This window comes from Labrus mixtus, chromosome 16 (assembly GCF_963584025.1).
Source record: "Labrus mixtus chromosome 16, fLabMix1.1, whole genome shotgun sequence".
NCBI lineage: Eukaryota > Metazoa > Chordata > Actinopteri > Labriformes > Labridae > Labrus > Labrus mixtus.
This window is the reverse complement of record NC_083627.1, coordinates 17756161-17783198: the sequence shown is the minus strand read 5'-3', so window position 1 is coordinate 17783198 and position 27038 is coordinate 17756161. Positions and strand designations below refer to the sequence as shown.

At 41.3% G+C, this 27038-nt stretch overlaps 1 protein-coding gene across 1 annotated transcript; it reads right to left on the bottom strand.

Annotated features, from left to right (window-relative positions):
- Window positions 1-1033: 1033 nt before the first annotated feature.
- dnah3 (dynein axonemal heavy chain 3) lies at window positions 1034-26117 on the bottom strand. Its single transcript, XM_061058788.1, has 62 exons — window positions 26100-26117; window positions 25850-25951; window positions 25543-25750; window positions 25327-25372; window positions 25057-25225; window positions 24780-24972; window positions 24499-24694; window positions 23684-23809; window positions 22814-22979; window positions 22496-22675; window positions 22252-22382; window positions 22053-22158; window positions 21787-21965; window positions 21454-21638; window positions 21172-21295; window positions 20895-21048; window positions 20632-20776; window positions 20258-20469; window positions 20022-20113; window positions 19461-19575; window positions 19192-19308; window positions 18359-18538; window positions 18112-18248; window positions 17813-18014; window positions 17595-17687; window positions 17256-17366; window positions 17016-17130; window positions 16726-16924; window positions 16497-16605; window positions 16291-16404; window positions 14877-15053; window positions 14652-14743; window positions 14343-14562; window positions 14107-14241; window positions 13887-13998; window positions 13519-13760; window positions 12451-12551; window positions 12260-12365; window positions 12023-12152; window positions 11705-11938; window positions 11516-11619; window positions 11143-11437; window positions 10854-11033; window positions 10637-10760; window positions 10395-10551; window positions 10165-10308; window positions 8981-9647; window positions 8728-8893; window positions 8423-8639; window positions 8154-8336; window positions 7800-7998; window positions 7171-7684; window positions 4756-6383; window positions 4373-4598; window positions 4043-4287; window positions 3765-3881; window positions 3409-3566; window positions 2967-3134; window positions 2724-2866; window positions 2356-2560; window positions 1911-2048; window positions 1034-1808 (listed from the first exon to the last, which is right to left on the bottom strand). Exons 1-62 carry the CDS (start codon window positions 26115-26117, stop codon window positions 1455-1457), a joined length of 12105 nt encoding a protein of 4034 aa, XP_060914771.1. The 3' UTR covers window positions 1034-1454.
- Between the last annotated feature and the right edge of the window lie 921 nt (window positions 26118-27038).

The window sequence follows — 27038 nt, the reverse complement described above, 5'->3', positions numbered from 1 at the left end:
TGGGCTATATGAGCTGAAAGAGGCCTAAAGGTCAAAGATGACACATAGCCAGTTGTCTTGCCTCTTTGATAGTGCTTCCTTTTCTGAAAAGCAAACAGGATCTTGAGTCTCAGGGGTTTTTGCTTTCATATTTCCCTGAGTCACATGAGGGATGCTTGAAACATTTGGAGCTTCTGTAACAGGATCCTCCATCGGCTGTGTTATGTAATCTATAGATTTATTGTTGCAGTATTTCATGCCCTATAATCTAGTGTAGAGCTATTGAGGCAGCACCTGAATTCAGATGTCAGATGAATTATGTTGAATCCACAAGTGCTGACTACACATAACATCATGCAGTGCTCACATTCATACACCATCAGCCAGGCAGCAGCACTCCTCAGCCATCTGTTTGTGAAACTATACCAGCAGGCTCTTTATATTCACCATTCCTTTCACAAACGTTTGTGAATGAGGTTCATCATTCAAAGGCTCAGCTGTGATTTGTGGCATCATGTGTTCTAATGTGGGGCCTGCATTCAGAGAACAGCATTAATGCTGTGCCTTGAATCTAAGAATTGAATAATGAAGTCATGAATCTACCTGTCAGGACAGAAAATCATTGTCTTAATCCCCGGCCAGACTTCAATCAGTGATGCTGAGACAGGTACTTGGCTTCAGGCTGCACCCGAGAGGATGGGTGGTCTTGACAGCCCCCATTTTCAACAATCTATTTTAAGTGACATTATTGACTACAGTTCCCAGAATCCATACATTTTTTGACATATTGTTCTACTCTCGTAGAAACTGACATCAAATTGAGATTATATCTCTGATTAATGAGCACACTTACATCATTGTGGACTGGATGAGACCCCAGTTGAATACTGGTTTGCCTTCGCTGCCATCTAGTGTTTGACTTCATAACATACAGTAGGTTAGAGTAGATCATTTTACAGGAAGACAGAACTTTAATTACTGAAGTCATCCAGTTGATTTGTCTTTATTATGAATAATGAATATTTATAAAAACCCACAACCCATTCTGAAAAAAAAATAAAGGAACACAAATTCTAATAGTGCTTCATTGTGCAAATATATCAGTAACAGCTGTTTTCATCTTGTGATGCCACCAGTTGCTAGATTCAAAGACAATTTAAATATGAAGCTGTTTTTAAACCAAGTGTGATAAAAAAACATCCTCCATGTCAACAAAATGTGTAGCTCACAGATTGGAGTTCAAAAAAGCTAAACTAACACTCACTTTTTAATAAATCTCATTAAACATGCGGCCATAAAATTAAATTAATAAAGAAGAAAATGTTTGGTGTTTTTGGTTAGCTAACTTGGGCAAATGAGTGGCTAATTGTGTTACTTTGCTCCTGTTTATCTTTGGCATACAAACACATGGACTTTCTTTGGCACATGCAGTTTTCTTTAATAGTGTAATAGATTGAATCGATTGATGATTGTTCTCAGTCATCCAGCTGGCAGAGGCATGCCACCCCACGGTTAACCCAGTGTTTCTGTGGCTTGTCGGAGGGCAGCTCAATGGACATGACGTAATTGGTGGAGTGGCCCGTTGTGGACAGTGTCCCTCTGCGAGCGCTGGTTTTGTAAACAGGACTAACGTAGATGTCTTCATGTTTAAACTCCGACATTTCTCCTGGGTGGAGCTTGATGATTGGCAGAGAGTCAAAGAGGATCTTGGGAAGAGATTCTCCAATGACCATGTTCTCTCTGTCCCAGCGAGCCCCCTCCATGAAAAGACCCCGCACATAGGCCCCGTCCTCTGGCTTTTCCTCCATATGGCTTTCCTCTTTGGTTACCTGAAACACAACTCAGAGCATGAAAATCCACTCAATACTAGGATCACGTTATTGATGATGATTCAATATACTGGTAACCAAAAACATCAGCTGAGTAATTGCCTCAAATTCAAAGCCAATGTAGTCTATGGGTATTGTGTACTTCCTGGCGAAATTCTGAGCCACTCCTGTCAGAAATGACTGTGTGAAGTAAAAGCCAGAGAGCCAGAAGACTGTAGGCGGGCCGCTATCTATCCAGTCCTGTAAAAAAGAGAAATCCAAGCATATGCAGAGTCTTAGTATATCAAAAAAAACCTGCAATCTATTCCCTATATAACCAGTAGTGCTAACATAAGGTCTGAAGGTAATAGGCTAGTGCATTGTAATGTCAGTTGATATGCTGATGGTAACCTTGATTTGATTGGTTTAGCATTCTCCAACAAACTCCCAAACTAAAGATCAAGAAACTTCAGAAAAGGCTATTGGATTTGAACTTCTCAGTATGTGCTCCATTCATCCTGGAAGTCATAATCGAACTCCGCTGAGCCATGACGGTCATATTTCTTACTTGTAAGAACTGCAGCCTGGCTAAAAGATCTGTCACGTAGCTCCCCATTGGTTTGAGCGATGGGTATGACTTGGCTGCCCACATAGCAGGCACCTTGCCCACCAGCATGCTGTTAAAGACGTTCTCGAGTTCAGCAGACATGACGATCTGGCCCTTCAGAGCTTTGCGGATGTCAATCAAGCTGATGCGGACCACATGAGTGAGTCTGTAAAGAGCAGGGAGAACATGATCAGGTGTTTTTTGATAATGCTTTCATCACATTGATCAATGAGTTTGGGTCGTTGAGCTTTTGTCTTTCAAACCATGAATTATTTAAAAAAAATAAAAATAAAAAATAAAAAACATTGCATGAGAAGTTTTCTTTTCACCTGTTAAAGCGGATAATTTCCTGCCTCAAAACCGTATTCATAGACTCCTCATACATGACCGGGTATTTATCAATCACCATCTGTATGTCAAAGTCTGCTGGCAGCTTAGACAGGATGTCTTCTGCAAGCTCATCTACCACCTCCTACATTACAAACAGATGAAAAGCAAAAGTTTGTACTTTAAAAAAAACGAGGTTAAATATAATCATGTTACCAAATGCTTCAAAAACAGGTGATGCAAACCTGAGGAGACTTAGCCCCGCCCCCTGTCTGTCTAGGCAGAGTCAGCAGTACTCCATCCAGGAGCTGATTGGTTTCTTGATTGTCCTTAGTGATGTCAGCGTTGCTATGGAGTCCGAACACACACGGATCAGCAAAAATTGGAAGACTGCAAATGTAGTTGATGTAAGTCTGGAATAAATAAAATTGTTTTTAGAGTTAGAATAAAAGTGATCTTCAACACTGGGCCATCAAGGATAAAAATAATGTAGCTTAAATGCCAGAAAAAAATTCTCTGGCTTAGTCAGCGAAATCAGAGGCTGTGTTTAGTACAAGCATACACTTAATGCTAGTAAAAATAGAGAAATAGAAGAGAAGAATGCAGCATTATTTCATTGTGTCACTTATAATGGCGGATATGGTGGATGTTTGCTGTTATCATGAACAGACGGCACACTGACAGTACCTGATAGGGGCCGTGAGCCGGGACATAATACTGATCCCCCTCACACAGGTGATAGCCTTCCTGCTCAATAAGCTCCCAGCTGTAGAAGATTGACAGAAGCGACAACAGCAGGCGTCTGTCTTTGTCATCAGTCACCCTGCCGCCATAGTTACACTCACCTAAAAGAGAAGAAAAGAGATGATTAATACTAAATAAAACAGAAAATGAAAGGACATTGTTCAACGTTAAAAAGAGGTTTTGTCACATTTGAGCGACTACTATGTTCTCAATTTAACATACTTTACAAGAGATGTAAAATATAAACTACATACATAGAATATCATCTTGCTGCTGTTTTACTGTCTTTAAATTCTTACCTGTAAGGTATGCAAGGGCCTCCAGTGGAACTTCAACATACTCATCCAGGAACATCTGGATCTGCCTCATACTTATGCTCAGGTCCGACTCATTAAACTCGTAGGGGATATTCCAACCTAAAGAGAAAACATACAAAAGAAACAGCATGTTGGTTTCCTTTTCATCTTAAGGCAGAATAATGATACAGCATAGTTAGAAAATCTGTGAAACCTCAAAAAAGCTTTACATTAAAATGGTATTAAACAGATGAAAAAGAACTGTAGTTTGTATTTCTCACCCAGAGGTCCAAAGTTCCTCCTCTCTTGTACCAGAGCGTGGAAGAAGGTGAGACCAAACAGAAACTTCTGCCAAATGACTTGTTTCTTGGAGCTCATGAAGAAGGAAGGGTCAGAGATGGGGTGACTCAGGTAGGAACGCAACAGGTTAGCTCTGATTCCTTTAGGAGGCTCGTTGGTCATTTTCAGCCCATTCTGCAGGATGCTGATGGGGAACTTGTCAGATGGATAGCTGGTTAACCACAACCTGGACGGGAGAGGAGATGAGACTTTATTGTCGTCTACATGCAAGAATCTGTTTTAGTTTAATGTCACTGTTTAGAGTCTGTTACCTAAAGCTTGGGTGTGTGGACTCTGGGTTGATGGTCTCCTCACAGATCGTCTCTAGAGCGGGCATCCAGCTGGTGGCCAAGTGGCAGTTCTGCAGTACCACCCAGGTGCCCTCTTTGATGGCTTTTTCAATCATCAGAGCTGCTATTGGTCCTTGACCCTGTCCCAGAGAAATGGTTTGGATCTTGCTGCCTCCCATTTCTCGGTCATCAGCGAACTTCAGCAAACCTGGAGAAACAATGCAATTCAGACTTTAAGCAACCCAAAACAGAGGAAGGAGTCACTTCTTAACCCGGTTCTCTTTAGTATTGAACATTTATATGTAGTAATATTTAAACTATGGTGTTTCAATATGCAGAATAATCACACATCTTCGTTCAATCACCTGCAGTTGGATCAGATCCTGGAGACAACACAAAGATGAGAGGAGAGCAGCAGTTGGAGTCTTTGTAACTCCCTGCAAGATCAAATGTGGGTGGTTCAATGTAAGCCTGTCCCATGTAATTCACAATGAAATCCTGCACTGCTGGGACGAGTTTATCCGGCCTGAAGCACCTGATGACCACCATTCTGTCCATCCCCACCAACACACTCCACTGGTCAGGTAACTGTTCCTTGTGGGGCCGCCCTGAATCATAGAGTTTCTTCCATTCCGAGATGTTTTCTTGGACATGCTCCAAGAAACCGTCCAATTTTGGAAGTTTGGATGCCCTGACGATTTCAGACCAGGATTTTTCAGAGAGCCACTCTGGAGCAGGGTTAGCGTGAGGGTTATCTAAAGCAATGCCACCTGTGAGCAGAAAGCGCCACACTTGGTCGTCGACCTGACCCTTACCCTGCATGATGCCTACAGTGAGCAGCAGGGAGAAAAGCAGTTTGTCCTTCTCAAAGAGCGAGCGACACACATTGTTGTAGATGCTGAGGGTGAAGTGATCGACTATGTTGTTGATCCGCTCAGCTACGTCATCGCTCTTCACGCTGTCTGCAATGGAGTACAGGTAGAGGTTAATGAACCAGGTCAGGGAGTATTGGTACATGGGCTCTATGTTGGCCAATTCTGAGATGCAGAAAAATAAAATGGACGAGTGTTCAGCCACAGGACGGTAACCCATGCGAGTTTCATCTATCTCTTTCTCTGTCACACTGGCAATCTTTTGCTTCTCTGAGATCTCCTCAGAGAGGATTTTGGACGATGACAAAATCTTAATGGCCGTCTCATCCTCCAGAATGTTTCCCTCAGAAGACGAGAGCACTTGTAAGATCTTATCCTCGATCTCCTTCAGCTGCTTGTTGTTGGCGGCGCTCTCCAGGATGAGCTGGTTCTTCTTCTCCTCCAGCTCCGGTTTCTCTTTGGCTGCTACGAGCCCCAAGAGCTGGTCCTGTAGGCCTTGTGGTGTGATCATGAAGTTCAACAAACAGACTTTGACAGCCACCTCTGGGAGGTAGTGAGGGTTTCTCAGTCCTGTGGTCATATAAAACAAAAAGTCTTTAGAATATTCCACGATATTCTCCCCTATTTTCATGTAGTCGACGCCTTGCTGTTTGAAGGTCTGCTTCAGCAACACAGGCTCAAGCACTGGATCGAGTTCCTCGCCAACGTTCTCCAGAAGAACTGGAGTACCAAACTGGATGCAGTTCTCCAAAACCCTCACGTAGTTTCCATCAGAGAGTTTAATAACAGCCAGTTTATTTGCCTTCTCCATGTTCTTGATCCACTTGTTGGCCTGACCTTGAGGGTCGATCATTAGCGGCCAACGACGGGAGTTAAACACGATGATGCCGTTGTCTGTGGAGAATGAGTCCACTGGCAGTCCGGCTATCTGCCATGCCCTAATGGACACCTGGTTACCCAGAGTGTTGATGAGGGTGAAGTCCTCAGAGCAGGGGATTTTCTTCTCCTGGCAGAGGACATGCCACTGCTCCTGACACTCTCTACGGTAGTCTACGGTGAAGGCCCCGAGGTACGATACAATTCCTGAAGAGAGGAGTATGTCTCCTGTCAGGTTGGTGTATCTGCAAAAGGTAAATTTAAAGCAGTTTGTAAAATTATCATAATTATAGTGAAGGTTAAAAATACAGAACCAACAGAAAGCTGACATTGCACTATAACCTAAAAAAAAACAATCAACAAAACAGATGCATTTTTGTTATTTCAGAAAGGTGCAAATAAATAAACTCTTTACTTTTTCAAACAAGTAGAGTGTATCTTGGGCCAATTGCTTTCAGTTGTATATGATGTTGTGCTACTTTACAACAGTTTGTGGCATTTATTTTTCTCCAAAATAAATTACTTTGCCTAATTTTTTAACAACATCTGGACTATAAATATATATAGATTTACCAGCAGAACAACAGTTATGCATTATTGAGGGAGGGCCAATTCTCATGAGGCATCCCTATTCACAACATACTGGTTAAAGGTGTGAGTTTAAGAGTAATATTTAGAGGCAGTTTTGGATATTAGTCCATAAAGTTGCAGCACATGAATAGTAGAAAAGCACCTGCATCTATTCTTCATTACATATTCTGAATACTTGTGATTGTTCAGTTTGAAACATACTACGTTGTTTTTGGTAGCAGTTCTTTTGTAGAACATTTTCCCCTGATAGATTCTCGAGTAGTAATCAATAGTTTTCACTCAAATACTTTCCAGGGTAATAAAACATCAAATTCATCTTCACAATAACAACAGGCTGTGTGTGAAAACCCAGTAAGGCCTCAGCTTTGCCTGTACTACATTCTAAAAGTAAGAAACAATTATAAATAACAAAAACAAAGAAATCTAGTTATTTTGCTATACCTGATCTCTAGTTGCCTTGCAGCCTCTGTCCATCTGTCCTTCTCTCCACCCAGCCCTCCAATCAGCTTCTCTGCCCTGATCAGCTTCTGAGAACACAGCTCAATGTTGCTCTCCAAGTCGTTCTTCTTGTCGATCATGGCAGCCAAGTCATCATTCAGGCTCTGCAGTCTGTCCTCTACTTCCTTCAGCTCAGCTCTTTTCACAGCCAACATTCCCATCTGCACGCCGAGCTCCTTCTCAGCCTGGTTTAGTCTCTCCTGCTTCGGGGCGACCACTTTGGCGACACGCTCATACACCTCCATGGCTCGCACCCATTTGCAGAGACCCTCACAAGCCGAGGAAACGTTTTTAATGACAGACGGCTGGAATTCTGGGTTGTCGACGAACTTATCCCTGATTTTCTTGATGTTTGAGGCAGGAATGTTGTCTCTGTCGTAGGCTTTAAGGCTTTCCAGAAACTTCAGGTCTCCAAGAAGCTTTTTGGAGGGACCCCAGAAGTCTTCAACCATCTTACCTGCCACAAGAACAACAGTTATAGTGCTATCGTATTTTATTTTGTTCTTCAAAAGTACAATATTTCTTTATAAAAATAAGGCAATTAAAAAAAGAATCCATGGCTTTGGATTTACCTGAGCCACCAGGATCCGGTTTTCTCTCAGGTTTGATGCCCTTCATGATACAGATGGACTCCATGACCAGTTTGACTAGACCGGGGGGGTTCTGCATAGACTTCACTACAGTAATATCTGAAGGTTTTAAAGTGTCCAGGGCTGAAAGGGCAGCCTCTAAAGCAGGCATCGCTTCTGCCAGGTCTCCCTCACACTCATCCTGAAAGACAACCAGTACACAACTTTGAGTGAGTAGATATGATAATAGAGCAATAACAAAATGCCAATTATTTCTGCATCATGAAAACAGTTGACAGATTTATGTCCAATACAATACTACATAAATTTGTGTCATTGTCCATGATGTATGTTGACCTTAATAGCTTTGGCTGCAGCTGCTGCCTCATTGGCCACTTGCTCATCAGCAGACACAAGTTCTTTCTTAGCGTCCACCTCCACTGTTTCCCCCTCTATCTTAACCATCATCTTATCTGTTTCCGCTGAGGTCTTGATGAGCTCTGGCTGCAAGGCCGTCAGCTCCTCCTGCATCACTGACACCTGTGGACAAAATAAAAAAAGTAGATGGTGATGTTTCAACAGCATCAATGGTCCAAGACAATGAAAGTGTGAAAGTATTGCCCAACCTGAGACGCAGCAAACTCCAGTTTCTGAAGACCAACGATATAACGGTTCCTTGCAGTGTCAACTTCATTCCTTTTCAAATTGAGCAGAGTCTTGAAGGTGAGGATGAGCTCAAGATAAGAGGTGGGGGTGACGTAGTTGTGCCTCCTCAGTCCGGAGAAGTACTTTTCAGACATCTCTCGGACTCTTGTCTGGAATGTCTTGCACATCTCCACCACTCTTGAGGTAAAAAAAACAAAAACAAATGAGGGGAATACTACACATTCAAACTACCACTATTTTTCATCTTTTTTTTTTATCTCCTTACTCCATTCTGATGTCACTGTCCATTTCCACATCCTCTAGGAATTTGTGTGCCACCATCTCGAGAGCATCTTCTGGCCATGCGTGGAACCAGTCAATGGTGCAGCAGTTGATAAGAGAGGGGAACATTCTGAGTCGGTTCCTGAATGCATCACCGATAGGACTCATAGCTGTTGAATACAAAAAGTTCCTGTTAAAATGACTCTCAATAACTTAAATCCAAAATAAAAAAAATACAGATTCTTCAAGTTTCCTACCAAGCACAATGTGAAGGTTTGTCTTTACACGGTCAATGAAGAAGTTGTACATAGAAAGTGGAGTTGCGTCAATTTTCTTGCCCTCCATCCGGGCAATTCCCTGCACTTTCTCAATGATGTCAGCACGTTCATCTGCTGCAAAGATATTGGGGACATCCCCAGTGTTGAGCAGCATGTTGATGTCTTCTAACATGGCTTCGTCCTTGATTTGACTGTCATTGAACAGGAACACCAGGTTCTTTCCCTCAATGCCTGCTTTAAGCATGATCCGCTTCAGGTCATCCCTCCAGTCTGACATGTTGTAGTTCTTGGTTAACTCAATCTGGAACGGGTCATAATCATTGATGAAGGTGCCTAGCTTCGTGGTGCTCTGACGCCCTGAACCACCAATGCCCACGAGCAGCAGGTGGCCGTTGTCTTGTTTCAGCACCCGACAGATTCGGGAAATGTGCTCAATGGCAAATTTGAACATCACAAGGGACATGGGCGCCTTGCTGCAGCTGTTGAACTCATCCAGGTAGAACTCCATGACTTCTTGTAAGGCATGCAAGTCTGTGATTTCATCGTAGGCCTTAACATCAGAATCAGGATTGGCATAGTCGCCAAAGAACAAGCTACGGATGCTCTCGTCCGCTACTTCTCCATCAGGACTCAGATGGCCCAGGAGCTACAAAACAACGAAATAGGTTTACAATTAAAACACAAGTTAGTACACTCTATGTGGCACTGTACAAAGAGTTGACTTCTATTTAAAGTATTTTTATTGTTTATGTTTTGAATCTAACTTTCGAGAAAAATTTAAAAATAAACTTGCATTTCTTTGAAGTTCCAACTGGAAATCATTAGTTTTTTTGTTTCGTATTGCACATAATGCAGAAATATTTACAGTAGGACAGAAGTGATCTTGAATCACACTACACTGATTGTTTTGCAAGGATCATTTTACAAAAAATCTATTTGTTCATAATTTGCGAGTCATCATGCAATGTGCAAAAAAAATGCCTCACCTAGATGAGTGTTTGGCAGCAGCAGCACTTTGAGTCTAAGACAAATTTACTCAAGGGGACAATGAAGTGTATTGTATCGTATTGTATGGTATGGTATCTTATATACAAAGTTGAACTAATCCTGTTGTACTTTGCTGAAGTGATTTCTGTGTGAGAGACAGAACATGACAAACGTACCTTTTCCACACTCTGTTTAAAGTAGCCTGAGGTTCTCTCTTTGACGATGCTAAAGAACGTCTCCTTGTCTTCACTGTCAATGAGTCGGTCATAGAATACGCGGTACACCTCATGGATCCACAGGCGGATCAGTTTATCTCCATTCTACAACAGTTGGCAAAAACATGTAAGAGATACAGTATGTATTTCAAGACAATTCATAGGAACATTTCTCTTTTATGTCGCTTAACCTGCATGTGTGTATGTGGAGCCAGGAGCACGCCTCTTATAACTCGAGCAAAGTCCCGCAGGTTGAAGATGTAGTGGGACTTTGATGGGGTGGGGAGGAAGCTGTCCATGGTATCTTTATAGACCGCCATGGTGGCCTGGACCATGATCTTGCCAAGCCTGGAACATGAAAGAAATCAAAATATGTCTCTCTAACAAAAATGGTTCATGTAATTAATAATGTATGACATTAGAATACTTATACCTGTAGAAAGTGGCATCGAAGCCCTTGCTGAAGTGCCAGTCAGTGATGGAGCTGAATATCTTGGTCAGTGTCTCGTCATCAAAGGAATCAATCGAGATGACATTCAAATGACGAGTGAGGCGGCCTAACATTTCAAACATTTTTTAAGATTCAGTAAACCGTATCACTTCGACTTTTATAATTACTTACATATATATAATATATAAAAAATAAATACCTGTGATTTCATTTTTGCCACCACCTGGGGGCCCCATTGCAGACAAAAACAGGACGTCCACTATATTTAGTCTGGAGGTGTCTTTCTTGTCGTACCAATGATAATGGTCAATCCACTGTCTCAACAGTTCAATTGGTGGCTGGGCGCCATAGATTTCCTTAGCAGGCATGTTCAGATCGTCTATGAAGATGGGGTAACAATAGAGCTCAATGAATGACTTATCCAACAGTGTATGAAACCTTGAATCAGTGATTAGCTTTTTACCCAACAGTATGAGATCATCATTTACCAACATAGACGACACACTTCTTTCCCACAGGAGGTCCAAACACACCCTTCCTCCTTCGGTCCAGCTTGGCCATGATGATGTCTTGGGTCTGATTTGCGGAGGTGCGAGCTGAGAAGTTGATACAGTTTGGTGTGTACAGCTCTTTGGGAAGTTTTACCAGGAAGCTTTTGTTAATAACAGACTTGCCAGTGCCAGTGGGCCCGACAAACAACATGGGTATTTCATGTGCCAGGTAGGTACGCAGGAAAAAAAGCTGACGTGCTGTCTCCATGGTTGGGATGATGAGGTCTGATATCTGCAAGGATAAGCCTTGTTCAGTGAACATGGAGAGGTTATGACAAGTGACAACTTCTGTGATATAAAGAAAACTCACGTTAGCTCCAGCTGGAATGACGTTTTCTTCATTTGTGATTGAATCGGTCCATGCATTCCACTGTCCTTGTCCATCCTTGTGAAAGTAGAAGTCATAGACAGTACCTGAAATTGTTAGGGAAAATCATGAATCATTCAGGTCAAAAAGGAAGTTAATTAAAACACAATTATTGTTGATTTTTTTTTCTACCTCTTTCGGGGAAGAGGTTGTTCTTTTTGAGTTTGATGCTCTTAGGTCGAGGGTGCTCATCGTCCATGCCCATGATCAGATTGCGATAGAAGCTATCAAACCTCTTACGACTCTCCCCAGTGATGGTCCCACCCAGAGTCCACACAACTCCAAATAGGAACAGACCCTGCAGCCACATGGTTATCTGCTGGCTGGACATGGATGTACCGTTTGCTCCTGACTCAGCAATTTCATCTGCGTATAGACAGAGATATTAAAACTAAAATCAGGGGGGAAAAAAAGACAAATTTGTATTAACAAAATGTGATTCTTTCATACCCATCAGGCAGGTGTACAACTTTATTAGACTGTAGGTCAAGTGAATTGAAGATGTTTGAACCACAAAGCGACACTCCCTGTCTATGAAGTCAACACAGGGCTGAACTAGCCAATCAAACAGATCTACTATCTGCAAGACAAAAAGACATAAGCAGATATATATGTTAAATGACAAAATAGAAGAATAAAAAAGGGAACTCAAAAAGCCATTTAAGGCCTGCATGTTTACCACCTCACCAGTTCTCTATGCTCATCATTCAGGCTTTCAGGCAGAGTGTTCATGTAGGAATCTCTGAGGGGGCTCCAACCTAGCTGTTGAGGTTCCATGTAGATCATACCACATCTTCAGACAATTAGAGAAAAAAAATTACAATTAGTAACATTTACTTACCTTCTAAACTTTTACAGATGTTGGTGCACTTTCTTACCTGCTGACGGTAGCCGGAGAAGCTTGCTCCAGGTCAGCAGTTTCGAAGATCAGGCTCATTTTTGAACTCATCTGGATGATCTCACCACTCATCAGACAAAGCTAGCAGAGGGTAGAGTGGACAAGACAGCCACATCTTAATACGACTGTAACAGGAAGGTAAGTCCTTTCCAAAAACGATATATGTCCACAACAAATTGAATACAGCAAGGTCAACATTATTAATAGCTTGAGATAGACCTGTTTGTGGATTCAAGTTTTTCAATAAATAGAAATCAGGACAAACAATTTGACAATTTGCCAATGGGAAGAAATGCTATATGACCTGCTTCCCTCCCTGTGGAAGGGACTTTTTGGTCCAGGTAGCCAAAGGGATAAAAACCCAACCACATTCTCTCACCTGACTTTTCGTTAATGCTCTCAGGATGGGGCTATCTTCTATCCCCTCCCATGAGGACAAACATACTGAAAGAATAGCTATCAGGCTGTTAAATGCTGTCAGCTGTAATTCATTTATAGTTGGTTTATGTACACTGAAGTAATCAGTGCAATCCATTCACACATTTCTGGTTTTGTATTTTATCATGATTTTTGAATCTGTCTTCTCACTAGACCTTTGCGTCTGCTGATCTGTTGTTATTGAATATTTGATTTGATTTGATTTAATTTATTTTCGTGCACAAAGCCCAACCCTCATGGGCTTATAAGACACTAAAGAATTCAGTTGCAGTGGTTTACATTTACAAATCATAATTACAAAGTTGCCGGCTCCTGTCACAGTTCAGTCTAAACAATGTGTTATGTCTTTTTCCCCAGGCTTTACAAACAAAATCTGCTATAACAAAGGTTCCTTTTTCAAAACACAACTCAAGTTTTTCAAAATCGTCTAGCCAAAAGAAATCAACATAAATTGAAGACATTTAAAAATAATAATACATCGTCTGAAGGCTGCTGTGACTGTTTGTTTTGATTTCCTTGGATAGTTTTCGGTTGGCTGTGAAACTGAATCACCCACCAGGAATAAGTCAAGTTGTCTAAATCTAAATCTGAATCTGAAAATGTCATTTACCTTCTTGTTGTCGTCCAAAACAGTATTCATGTTCTCAATCCAGACAGCATCAATGGGCCCATCAAAGACGATCCACTGTCGATTCTCTGATGTGGAACTAGCCTGATCCCTGAAGGAGGTGGCCAGTACACCGTCGGACCATTCATGGCTGACTGGATCGAAGCAGCCGTACAGCTGGCCCATGGTGATGGCCTTGGGGTTGATGATGAGGTAATTTACTGCAAACTCCTCCATTAACTTGGCTAAAAAGTTGGGGGGAAAAGAAGAATTGCCAAATGTTTAATCTAAAACTAAATGTATTCCCTAATGGCTTGCCATGGTCCAATAAAAAATTACAAAATATGTTTCGAACTTGGAAAAAAAACTACCTTTATGAAGGTCTCCAAGGGCAGCAGCAAGAACTTTATATGCAGAAGTCTTTCCTCCCAGAGGGTCTCCTACGATCATGAAACCATGGCGAACCAACATCATCTCATACACCTATACAGAATCAGAAAACAAATTAACTCATGTGGTTTAAGTCTAACAATTAGCCAACAACGTTTTACTGAGCCAGATGTATTACACAGCAATACTCCATGTTGGTACCTGGATAATTTTGCCTATGAACCACGGGACGGGCTGGAGATTGAGCTTGGCAATATTGTCATTAAGAGCCTCGAGGAAGAGATCATAGTCTGGTTTTGGAAGGACGATGCCAGGGAATAAATCAGAGATGATACCCTGTGGGCAGACAGTGGGAATTAGAATCATTGGTCGACTGACCAGTTGATGATTACTTAAAAAACATGAACTGCCTTGGTTTGTGTTATTTGATTTTTCACCTGAAACAGTGGTACATCCTGTGCTAAAAACTTAGCCATGTTGACATCCATCAGTGCCCTTAGCAGCAGCACGCTCTCGTTCTCCTCAGGGTACTTCAGCTTCAGATTTCCTGCTGCAGTCAGCACAGACTTCACAGCTCGCATGCCATAGTCATAGTGGTGCTGGGAGGAGAGCTGCTCAGAGCACAAGCGGTAGGTGGCCACAATTTTCTGAGCCAGACTATGGGTACAATTAGAGGTACATGAATTAACCTACAGGGAACTCAGTTAAACCCAGGGAAACAAAAATGACTTTTCAGTTTTACATACCTGCGAGATTCGATGAAGCCCATGGAGTATAAGGAGATTTCTCCAATGAGACCATAGTCCGGCACCATCATGGCCACCGTACGGAAAAGAGCCTACAGGAAAAGATTTAGCACAGTTCACCGAGCATCTTAATCCCTCGGACACTTCTCCTACATCTTCTTCATCATGACTCTCTGCTCTGTTAAGTGAAACGCAAGGCTAAAGCGCAGATTTTTCTTGATGTACCTTCAGGTTATCAGGAAGCTCGGCTCTACCAGCGTAACCCGGGTTCATGGTGATGAACACAGAGCAGGTTGGGTTAAGTGATAGCTCTGTCCCCTCAAACATGAAGGTCTTCAGATCTTTGGCAACGGCCTGCTGTATGCAGAGGACCTGCTGTGCCACCACAGAGAGCACCTCCACCTGTGACACACACAACAAACAAAACTGAGTTGGGTTTCTGGTTTGGCTCAGTTGGTAGAGCGCATGTTGTATGTGCAGGGGGCTCCAGTCCTTAAATTACACGAAACAAGTGAGAAACTTAAAACAAAGTTTCAAATCATGGGAAATGTTGCAAGAAAATGTTTTGAATGTACTCAACAAGAGACATCCGTTAGCCTTAGAGTTCCTATTTTGTATCATAATTAGAAAGAGTACATTCTAGACCATTGGTTCTCAACTGGTGGAGCCTCAGGACCCACCACCAACTCCGGTACGGAAAAAAACGTGACCCAAATGTCTGATATTTTTCAACCAATCCGATTTATTAATGAAAAAGTGTAACAGTTTGGACCTCGGGCGGTACAAAACTGGTGACAGAACAAAGAACCAGAAGAAAAAAAAAAGTTTAAAAAGTGCTTCACAGACTTTTTGACACATTTATTGTTCCAGGCACACACTCATGACCCACTGAAAACGGCTCCGCGACCCACTTTTGGGTCCCGACCCACCAGTTGAGAACCACTAGACCATAATATAACAGAGTAGGTATTTTACCTGCTCTTTTTGTAAAGTGTCTTGAGATAACATTTTTAGAATTTGGAGCTATACAAATAAATATTGATCCATTATCTGCTTAACATTGAAATCCAAACACAACACTGGTCCCGGTATGTTACTATTTCATAACTTGGAAAGAAAAAAAACCTGCAAAAAATAAAACATGCTTTGCAATGGTTGATTACTGCACATTTTTGATGCATACTTCTCGTATGAAATATTGTGCAGTAGAGAATGAGAGAGCAAAAGAGAGGATGTGAAGTGATGGCTGTGTGTTGTATGAGGTACAACCTGTCAATCACTCTGTTTGTTTGGACAGTGTGAAGAGTATTCAAATAATCCATTCCACTCAGCATGAAAGCCAGTTAAGCTTCTTTACGTCTCGCTGAGCTGTTATTGATCTAAATTATGCTTTGTTCCTGAGTAAAAGATGTGACGTGAAAAATGGATTCCAAATCGACTCTGACTTCTAAACAGATTCCTGACTCAAAAGGCCAAATTGTCCATTTTCATACACTTCTTTTTTTAGAACAGTAACAACAACTAAATACTACACTAAATCTTTGTGGACGGAATATTTCTCATTATTCTCTCTCTACTATTCAGTTAAAGCAGATAGGCTATTTGATATCATATAACAGATCAACACAGACATGCTCACCTCAATACGATTAAACTCGTCAAAGCAGGCCCAAGCTCCAGACTGAGCCAGTCCTTTGAAGAACTTACTCATAGCTTTGTAGTCCAGACCATCGGAGCAGTTGAACACCACACACTAGAAGAAAAAAGAATAGCTCTAATGTCAGTAACAGGGGGAAAAAGTGGAGGAAGAAATGCAGTGGTTCAATGTAAACCATTTGAATGAACCTGTTTAGCCAGGGCTTTAGCCAGATCTTTTGTGGTCTCAGTCTTGCCAGTTCCTGCAGGACCCTCAGGAGCACCACCCAAATTCAACTTCAAAGCCCCCATCAGAGTTCTGGTGTAGTACGAAGTCATGTCATAGATGAATAAAAAAAAAGAGCACTATATATATATTTTTTTTTTACAGTTCTCCATCCATAGCCAATCACAAGCTACCTAATAAATGATGGGATACCTGTAGCAGCGGTCTGTAAGTGGTGTGATAACAAGGCGGGGAGAATTGCCCAGGTACTCATAGCCATATTTCAAGCAGGTGGTGATCATACGCAGCATCACTTCGCCGTCCTCCCAGAAGTAACGCAGCTGAGAAATCCATGCAAAGTCATTCAGTGAGGAGATGCGGTCGTCTGCCAGTTTGGCTACAACATCTCGAGCTGAGAGAGAAAAAACAGCATGAAATATTCTGCAAGCTAGATTTAGTTCAGAGAATATACTTCATACATTTTACAACAACAGTTAAATTACCATGAACATCTATAACAGTGAGGGCGCCAAGGGTCATCCTCGCCCCTCCTGGCAGCTTCCCACGCACCAGCTCCACGATGTCCGCGATCTGGGCGTTGCACTGCTCCACATAGGTCTTTGATGGAATAGAAAGTAGTACACAGTTAAGACTGGAATGTAGTGGGGATGAAGTTTTTTTTCCAGATAAGTTGTTTTTTGGAATGTGAAAGTTAGCTGTGTACTGTATGTACGGGTACTGACAGGCAAAGAATTAGTCTGGATGGCTTCAGATACTTCAGTTGTCCAAAAAATGGAGGAGGCACAAATGACAACTTGGCCAGGCCACTGCAACACCCACTTCTTCCTGGGCAGCTAAAACCAAAAAGAATGAAGTATAACACAGCACCACCCAGGAAACATAAATGTGTAAAGAGTAATAATGTGCAGAAATCTCTAACTCTTGATCAGCCAGCATTCTAATACTTCTCCAGAGAACTGGTGGCTTGTTTAATAAAAAAGAAAAACATCAAATTGAAATACAAGCACCAAAGCAAAGCTATGATTAGCTCGGTTCATGACCAGTTCAACATTTCCAAATACCCCTGTGTACTGGATCACTCCTTGATGGATAACATGCAGAACACTCCGTAACATGAGTTTCTCCACCTGCAGAAGCCACTTCTCAACCATACCCTAAAATTAGAAGGAAACCGTCCAGTCATGTTCAACATACTACTGTACTGTATGTCTGACAGAGACATACCTTCAATGTAAAACCAAGCAACTACTTGAACAATGTGTAAAGGCACTATCTGTACCTTTGCATGGGCTGGGTAAATCTTTTCTGTGAAGGGAATGGTCTCTTTCTCAGAGCTGATCATGCCAGTGATCGCCATGTCCTTGGTGAACTCCAGTTTGGCGATGCCCTCAAAGCACTTCTTCAGGTGGGGCTGCACACACAGAGGGTCTTTAGTCTGAGACAGGATCTCCAGCAGCTCATCGTTGGAAAGGAAGAAGAACCTGGGGATATGATGAAGAAGAGGGGTGAAAAAACACATCAATGATATTCTTAAAAAAAGATTTCATTTGTATGAAGGGCTAGTCGCAGGTGTCCAACCTTGGGAAATAGAGCCTCTTCTTTTCCAGGTAGGTATTGAGGCCTTTTTGGATGTCATCTAGAAACACGTTGGACTCCTGTAACCGTTTCAGCATGTTGGGCTGGTCTGTGGCCACCAGCACATGTGTGTCCTTAACCTGGACCATAATCACACAGAAACCAAAGCGAAGACAAATGCATTAAAATCACTTCTTTTTTTTTCACAAGCCAAAACAGTTACGGTAGTTGTGTGTTCAGAGGATTTTACCACTTCAGCCATGATGTTTTTCCAGTAGCCGTCCACGATGCCAAACTTGCGTCCCTCCTCGGGCATCTGTGCAATGATGTCCTCAGAGCTGAAGATTGGTTCAAGGTAGAGCCAAGTCGACTGGCATGTCAACATAGAGTCTATGATGTCCTGCATATTCAGCAGCTTGTCCTCCCATTCCTATGGAGAACAGTACAACAGCGAGAATGGCACAGTTAGAGGATCATAGAGCTACAGTTATATCTCATAGTTGTGTTCTTAATAAATGGTTTACAAAATGATACAGCAATTCTAAAAAGCCAAGAAATGCATGATTAAAAGAAGTTCATATCATCCAAAAAATGAACAGTTTTTTTAAAAATGATTTAAAATTCATAGAGATATATGCAGATTCAGAAGATTACCTTACACAGAGATTCTCTCTTCCTGAATTATTTATGGATGTTTAATGGCCATAAAAACACCACATTCCCTGCTTTATAGAGCGGTTAGCTAGGCAGACATTGTGTGTTAGTAGAGCAGCAGTTTTGTTACATTTTGTGCCATGAAGATGTGCTCAGGCCGTCTCTTGTTGCAAATACAAACGCATATGTGACTTCTGTAGCTTTAGTCAGCAGATTTGGGCAAACTCCATTTATGTGCATTGAATTTAGGCTCTTTCTTATATATTTGTTATGTTAGTGTTGTTTTAAAAAGACTTCACTCGTAGCTGCTTGTTAGATTTTAATGAAAGATCCTGTATGTGTCTCAGAGCAGTGGGAGGAATGTTTGTAATTAATCTGCAGTGTGTCTAATGCGCTCATCATGATAGAGTAGCACTACATGTACCTTACCTTACATTCTGCTTCTATTGGCTTGATGAAAGGTGAACCTCTCATGGTCTGCGTCTTAATGACGTGGTCATCAAGAAGCACCTGGATGTCATCCACTGCCGACACGATACTCGTTCCCTATAATAAAATATTAAAGGTTGATTTTTGTAATTCCAACCTTATAGATGCAAGTCTTTGACAGAGGGTACATTCACAATGTTTTAGGATTTGAAGCCTTTGGTGTGTTAATCATAGAGTATGTCTTTCTTTTTTTTAAATGTTCGTCTTACTGTATCTCTGTACGGAATTAAGGAAAAACGTAGTTCCACCCATTCAGTTTTCATCTTATCCATGGATTTTTCCAGAGAGTACTCTTTACTGGCTGATGCTCCAATCTCCTCCAACCTACGGCAGAGGTAAAACAGAACCACCCTCTGATCATGACATGTGTGATGAATAAAGTATCAGGGTGAGATTTTCGGGTGAGACGGCAAAAATGTATCAAAATCAATAAGGGAAATGATTTTATGTAAACAAGCAATACTTCTCAATCAGTATGCCTACACTTTTAGAATTCACATAATCCACACACTTTTGAGCCAGTCAGTTTAAGCTCAAGCAGCTACCCTCAGATTAGTTAAGACGAAGAAAAAGATGTATTTTTGATTCCAGAGGGAAATGTTGCAAACACAAGTATTGTGTCTAAGCATGAGAGACTTAAAAATTGTGAGATAAAGCTAATAAGCGCTACTTTTTGTTTATCACACATCATGTTGTTATTGCAATATTAAACAATGTAATCACACATTGCATATTTATTTATATGGTGCATTGTCTCGTCAGTGTCTTACTTAGCAGAGAACTTGGAAAGCCCCAGCTCCAACATGCTCATCAGTGAACTGTCCACATCTGGCTTGACTTCAAAGCCCACAACACTGCCGATCTGCAGACAGACAAAAGTGTCATAAATAATTCACATGGGTTTCATGGATCACAGGAGACGAAGGACACTCGGACCTTACAAAGTGAATCTGACACTGGGTTACTATCAGTGTCAACTGAGCCAATGAATAAAAAAAAAGAAAACCTTCTCCCAGTGGCGGTCTCTGATGCCGGGGTTGCAGATGGTCGTCAGGATGGGAAGGTGCTGCTTAAACAGGTCTAACTTGCTTTTGAAGATTTTAGCCACACGACAAGGCCCAGGGAGATTAGAGAAAGACTTTGTCAGTTTATGCATTGTCCTCCACATGGTGTCCAGCTCCTCTGAGATTTTCTCAGCATCCAGGAGTCGGAAAGGTCCTGGGTATCAAACGTTCAAAGAAGCGTAGCAAAGTGAAAACTAAATTAATTCTGCTGGCTCTTGCTGTGTGCCATTAAAAGGTTAATTGTGCCAATTAGAACTAACATGTAGTCACAGGTTAGCTTCTAGGAAGATAAAAATTGCCACTTTGAGTCACCCACCGTTCATCCACTCTTCTGACATGGTTTGGAAGTTTAGTGCTATAGTCCACAGCTGTTCATATGGTTGTTTGTCAGCTATCAGAGTCTGGACCATTGGGAACTGGCTCTGTTCCCTCTCCAGCAAAGTCTGCTCTTTGTTAATATCCTGAGGGAAAAAAAGAGAGGATAAAGTTTGTGTTAGCAAATCTTTAAATCAGAAAAAAAAGGACTTGGGTTAAAATGTGCTTTTAAATCTTGAACTAGGATATCGCAGTGTCTCTTACCTCTAGTTCAGTAAGAGCAGACTCCAGGTTGGCAGTAATTTGAGCCAGATTTCCTACATTGTTCTTCATCTCTTCCATGTTCATCATTTCATTCTCCCTAAAGGCCTGTATCTCCTTGTTCACATCCTGTAGCCTCTGGTCGAAGTTAAACACCCTGGGATAGTCACATTGAGAAAAAGCAGTCAGCAGTTCAGATGTTGGCCAAAAAAAAGTTGATTTAGCTGTGCTGGTTGCTTTTTGTATGAGACCAGGTGTGTAAAAGCACTTATTCTGTCACCTTGTTTGGAGGTAGTCCTCAGCCTCTTCTCTCATCGTTGCTAGAGAAGTCTTGCTGTCTTCAAGCTCAATCAGGATCTGATAGGGCCACTGGAAAACACGGGAGTTAAGCCTCAAGTCATCAGCTAGAGAAATAAAAGGAAACAGTTTTCAGTTCAATATTGCAACACATGGAAAATGATTAGATTTGAACTAGATAAAGGAATATCTTAATATCGATACTGCACCGTAGTCTTAATGTACATAACATGGAAATTCAGTAAGCAAGAGAGGTTTCACTTACAGTGAAGAGTGGCATAGTCCAGGAGGAAGCTAACCCGGTATGTTGCCTCGTTAATTTCATCTATCAGCTTGTGAACGGTCACTTCCCTGGACTTTTTAATGTACTGATTGAGAGAAACCAACTCCTCTGTGGTTTTTGGCGGGGTTCGGACCGTCTCTGTTATCTCATCATATTTTTGACAAATCCTTAAAAAAACAAAAAAAAAGGACACCATGTGGTTGACATTCTTTCTCTCCTTCAATTTAAGTGACCGTATGACTGATTTGTAGTTTAAATTAAATAAAGAACAAGTAACAAATGGGTAATTAAGGAGGAGGAGAGTTTCCCTCTTACCCCTTGTTCAGCTCTCGGTTCTCCTCCACTTCAATGATGATGATCTTGTCTTTGAGTCTCTTAGCTCGCTCACACAGGTCATCGTTAAGGTCGCCAGCATACAGACAAAACATAGACAGGGGCACAGTGACTCGCAGCGAGGCAATCTCCTTCCTTATCAGATGAATGCTCTCGATTTTCTGACAGTTAAGAGAAGAAGAGAGTTAATGCCAATGTGAAAAACAGAACCTTTTCAGTACCGGCATTTAAAGGAACATTTCATTTACCTCTGTTAATCCTTCTAATGACTGTTTTTCTTTGAGAAAGGCTGATACCTCCTGTTTGGCTGTGTGGTCCAGTAGATCGTTGTATTTTTGATATACATTCAAATACCTGAAGAGTTACATTTAGCATTAGCATTCACTATACAATTCTTGCTTCATTAGAAAAAACGAAATGGCACAAGTTCAGTTCATGTGTCATTACTTTTCAGGTCCCAGAGTGTTTTTTTGGAACACCTCTCTGGCTTTGTTGATGAGGTCCGTAACCAGTGGCTCGTCAGGATTGACGGTGCGTAGGAACAAACTATTGCAAGCTGGAAAGAGGTGACATTCCACCTGGCAGAAGCACATAAGTCGCTGATTATAAACATCTGATTCATAAAAACTGAAAACTAACTGTGCTTGTGTAATTTCAAATATTTGGTAATGAGACTTGGGGCATACTGCACCCTTTGGAGCTCTTCAGCACTCTTGATGATTTCCATGAAGGCTCGGTGGATGAGCTCCCAGCATTCCTGAAAGCTCGGACTAAATTCAACGTGATCCTCATTAACTCGCAGCTTTACCAGCAGCACCTGAGACTGCACAAACTTCATCTCGTCAAACACATCGCCGAAATCGTTGCCACCCTGAAAAATACAGAACACAGGTTGGGTAATTAATAATAATAAACAGACATCTGAGAAATAGGAGCAGTTCCAGGTGTTCTCATATCAAATTCTACCAAAGCTTTACAACAATAAAAAAGGGACAAAAGTTATCTGTACCTCATGTATAGTTAAGAAATACAACAGGTCATGCAGTGATTCTATGACCAAGCTTCGGAGCTGCAGGGACATGAGAACAGCCACACAGCTGAAGAACTCCTGAACGTCGACGGGAGGCTGCTGCTCACTCTCATTGTCAAAGAGTGATGCACAGAGAGGCAGCCACCTGAGGGGAGATGATTGTTATACGTTCAGTTCTAGCTTTTGTTGCTCTGTTAAATATCAAAGCAAAAGAAGAACGGATCAGATTTTAAATCAATTATTGCAGAATAGCTGTATTGAGACTTTATCGTTTTCATGGGACACCTATTGTATTTTATGTTAATGTATTGTATCGTATCGTGGTTTACTCTGTGATTTCCACCCCTAGATTTGACCAGTTACTGTATTTATGTAACTCATTGACACAACCCCAAAGAGGCGCATCATGCTTTTAAGTATCGCTGGCATGGGAAACTGAGTCACTGCAGTACCATAGAATCCCAGCTGGTGCTAATGACATACATAAAAAAAACACTACAGCAACTAGTTTCAACAAATTACAAAGACTCATATTTCAGTCATGCTGCCTTACTTCATGCAGGCCTGCTACATGCCCTAACAAGCTACACAACAGGTGGGAGACAAAGGATGCAATGGAATCCAAAAGTGAGGCAGCATGTAAAACAATCCCCTGAAAATTAGTCTGACATGGGTCTGACAAAGTGGATAAGTTGGAAACATGAGACATCACGACACATACAATAGGATTAGCCCTGATGGTTATGTTCAAACTGTGGACATAAAAGCCAAAGACGAAACACACACCACGTTATGTTGTCACCGACAGTCTGGCTGTTTTTCAGAGTCTGGTGAGCTGGCAGTACTCACTTTTGGACCAGTTCATCTCTTGTGTTTTGGCACTGTTTCTGGACAAACTCTTCAAACTCAGATGGCAGGAAGGGGAGGCTGGTGGAGAAAAGGTCCTCTAGTCGGACAAATCTCAAGGAAGAGAAGCTAAAAAACAAACGATTTATATTTATATATTTTAACATTTCTCTACTTATTATGACATAAAAGTACAACGTTAATACAAATACATAAAATGAACTTTTTTTTTACCCATGTACACAAATAAACCTGAATATGCTGTCAGTCAGTATGAGCTTGAAAAAGGAACTTAAAGCTTATACTGTAAAAAGATGGCTCCTAGCTCTAGGAAAATCAATAGAAAGAACCTGAAGAGGCAAATAAGGGGTCAGGAGGACAACTCTTTACAAAAAGGAGAAAAAAAAACCTATTCCAAAAGTATAACAGTGTAATCAGGGCTTCAAAAATAAACAAATATAGGGAAGACGATAGCCTATTGGTTATGCAGCGAGCCCCATGTACAGAGGCTGCAGTCCTAGTGTTAGCGGCCGTGGGTTCAAATCCGACCTCAGCCCTTCGCTGCATGTCATCACCCACTCTCTACTCCCAACATTTCCTCTCTCTCTTCAAATGTCGCAAGGCCCCAAAAATAACTATACAAATATAATTAATGAGGAACAACATTTATTTTATTTTTTTTATCCCTGTATTAAAAAATAAATTGTATCACAGGAGTAAAATAAATGTTGTGAAAATATTCCGACTGTGTAGTAGCAAAGGAATTAATAGTTATGAAGAATTTATTGCACCCTCACATCATGCACAGTCTGTATTACCTGCTTAGCCACACGTCCTGAAGAAGAAGCATAATGTGACTGACAGTAAACAGATGTTGGCCCAGCCACATGTGGGCCTCCCTGTAACCAGTTGCCCAGGGAACTGGGGCACGGATCACCCTCATGGGAAAGGGTTTGGGGACACTGGAAATAGACAGCCGCTGACGCTCAGATGGGTCCATCAGAATGTAGTCCACTGCCAAGGAACAATATGGAAGACATATTAGTTAAGACTTCCAAATGAAGCCATGATGCTTTTAAAGAGTCCCTGTCACAGTTACCTATGCTCTTCTTGAGGCTGGAGTAATAATTTATTTTGACCTCATCCTTTAAGTTTGCCCTCACATTCTGGAGGGTTTTACTACTATCCTCAGTGTCGGGAGGCAGCAGGTGAATGATGTTTATCATCTGCTGGCAGGGCTGCGGTGCCAGCACAGAGCTGGGGACACCAGAGGTGATGTAGTGCATATACCTCTGTAGGAGTAAAGCTTAGATCAACAGTCGCAAAATGAGAATGAAAAGACTGACACATTCATTTCTTAATTCATGAATACTTGCTTCCAGGTCTCTGTCATTAGGTTCCCCCTCCTTGGTCTTTATCTTCTCCTCTTGTCTGTACATGATATCCAGCTGCTGTTTAGGACTCAGAGGTCGGCTGGTGGGAAGGCGAAAGTGTCTTGATCTGGGCTTTGACCGAGGTGAGATTGAAGCCTGAGAAGATGTATTCCTGTGAAAGCATTAACATATCAGATCAAGCTCCTTCAGTAAAACAAAACAAAATAAGAGATTAACTGTTACTGAAATGTGAAGCTTAAATGAAATAACTACCTTTTCCTCAGTGTAATTGCTTGGCTCCTTTCTGGAGGGATATATGCTTTACGCCTCATTAAGATCAAAATTCTGATATGAAATTTCTAGAGTCGATTACAGTGTTCACAATTAAGATTTTCATCCAATATCTAACTAATGAACCTGCTATAACAGATAGCTTCAAATAGGTTTCCCTTGATATGTGTTTGATTTAAGAGCAATTTTGAAGGATACAAGGTTTTGCTGATTTTGCCAAAGATTGGCGTACAGTTTTGCGTCTGTGCTGGAGCTTATTAATCTTGAGGTCCTGCACCCTGGGGCTGTAGTTGTTCGCAATAGACTCACTGGGAGTGCGGTGGTGACGTTGCTCTTTAAAGGGAACTGCTAGGGTCCATGAATTAGATTGGAGGATGGGTGGATATTGACTGTGCCTTAAGACAATCTGGGAAAAAAACGACTTGAATGTTAATTTTGTCACACAAATGTTAACATATCTTGCTTCTCTGAGCTCTGAACATGATGCAGTGACTGGTATTCTTACTTCATACAGTTCTGAGGGCTCGTCATTACAAGACATAGGCAAAGGTGGGGGAACAGAAAATCCCCTGCTCTGACTCATATTGTAGATAGAGTCATCCTCCATCTGTAGTTGAGACAAAAAATTGTTTGCATAATGCCCCTTTGTTTTACTTTTAATTGCACCTCTCATGATCTCTTTATATACATAGGCTACTAAATGAGATTCAGAGAAAATTCTAATTATTATTGTTTTAGGCTAACTTTAAAGTTACCTGCTTCAGCCTTTCCATCTTGTTCACCTTTCTTGCGGGTGAAAGGAAGATAAAAATGCAATTATGTAATTTATGAGTGAACAATGATACACATTTACATTTAAAGGGTAACTAAACCCCATATTTCCAGTTGAACTGCTCGACCCTGGAATATGCACATTTCTAACACAATATTTCTAATTTCAATACTTTGTACTCAAATGTCGAGATTTAGACTTGAATTGATCCATAACACTACTTAATACTCAAATACAGAGGTTTGTAGTTGAAAAAAAGTGGTTTTAGGGTTTAGTTACTCTTTAAAACAGTATGAAAAAAATTATCAAACATTATTAATACGTTAATATCATTTACCTTCAATCAGTCGCTCGTTAACTTTAGGCCGGCAGGATTTTCCTGGCATTAGCTCAAAGTTTGGTTAAAGTGTTCCGTCAGTAGCAGAAGTTAGTCGCTGAGTTTAAAAAAAATATTCTATCCCAGTTTCCCTGTCAGTGTCGACCAAAGGAAAAGCCATCATGTTGCTGTAAACTGAAACACTGTTGCGCTCATCTAGGATCATCTCCATGGTAACACCAACCACCTTGTTGCTATCAGAAAAGCTAAACTATGTGGTGGGCGGAGCCACGTGCACTTGTTTCCCGGTACAGGTCTGACAAGTAAACTTTGTCAAATCAATAGTCTGACCGGGTGTCATGTGTGCAGTATAGGCACAACCAAATAGACTATTACTATTTGTTAAAATGAAAATGATTCCTGTACGTTTCACATTGACTACTAGGCGAAGGACCAGGTTGGATGATAATTTACCTGGAAACATCAGCAGTCAGCAGGTTAATCTCGCCCTCTGCTGGTTGCATACGAAAATTATTCCCACATTGTTCTTGGTGGATATAGCCCCCCTTAAAAATGATTAGAAAAAATAAGCTACAATATACGTGT

Coding starts and splice junctions, on each gene's coding strand:
- dnah3 (XM_061058788.1), bottom strand. Junction 18,015..18,111: donor AAGAGGCTCTATTTCCCAAG/GTTGGACACCTG, acceptor TCATATCCCCAG/GTTCTTCTTCCTTTCCAACG. Junction 17,688..17,812: donor TTTACCCAGCCCATGCAAAG/GTACAGATAGTG, acceptor TTCTAATTTTAG/GGTATGGTTGAGAAGTGGCT.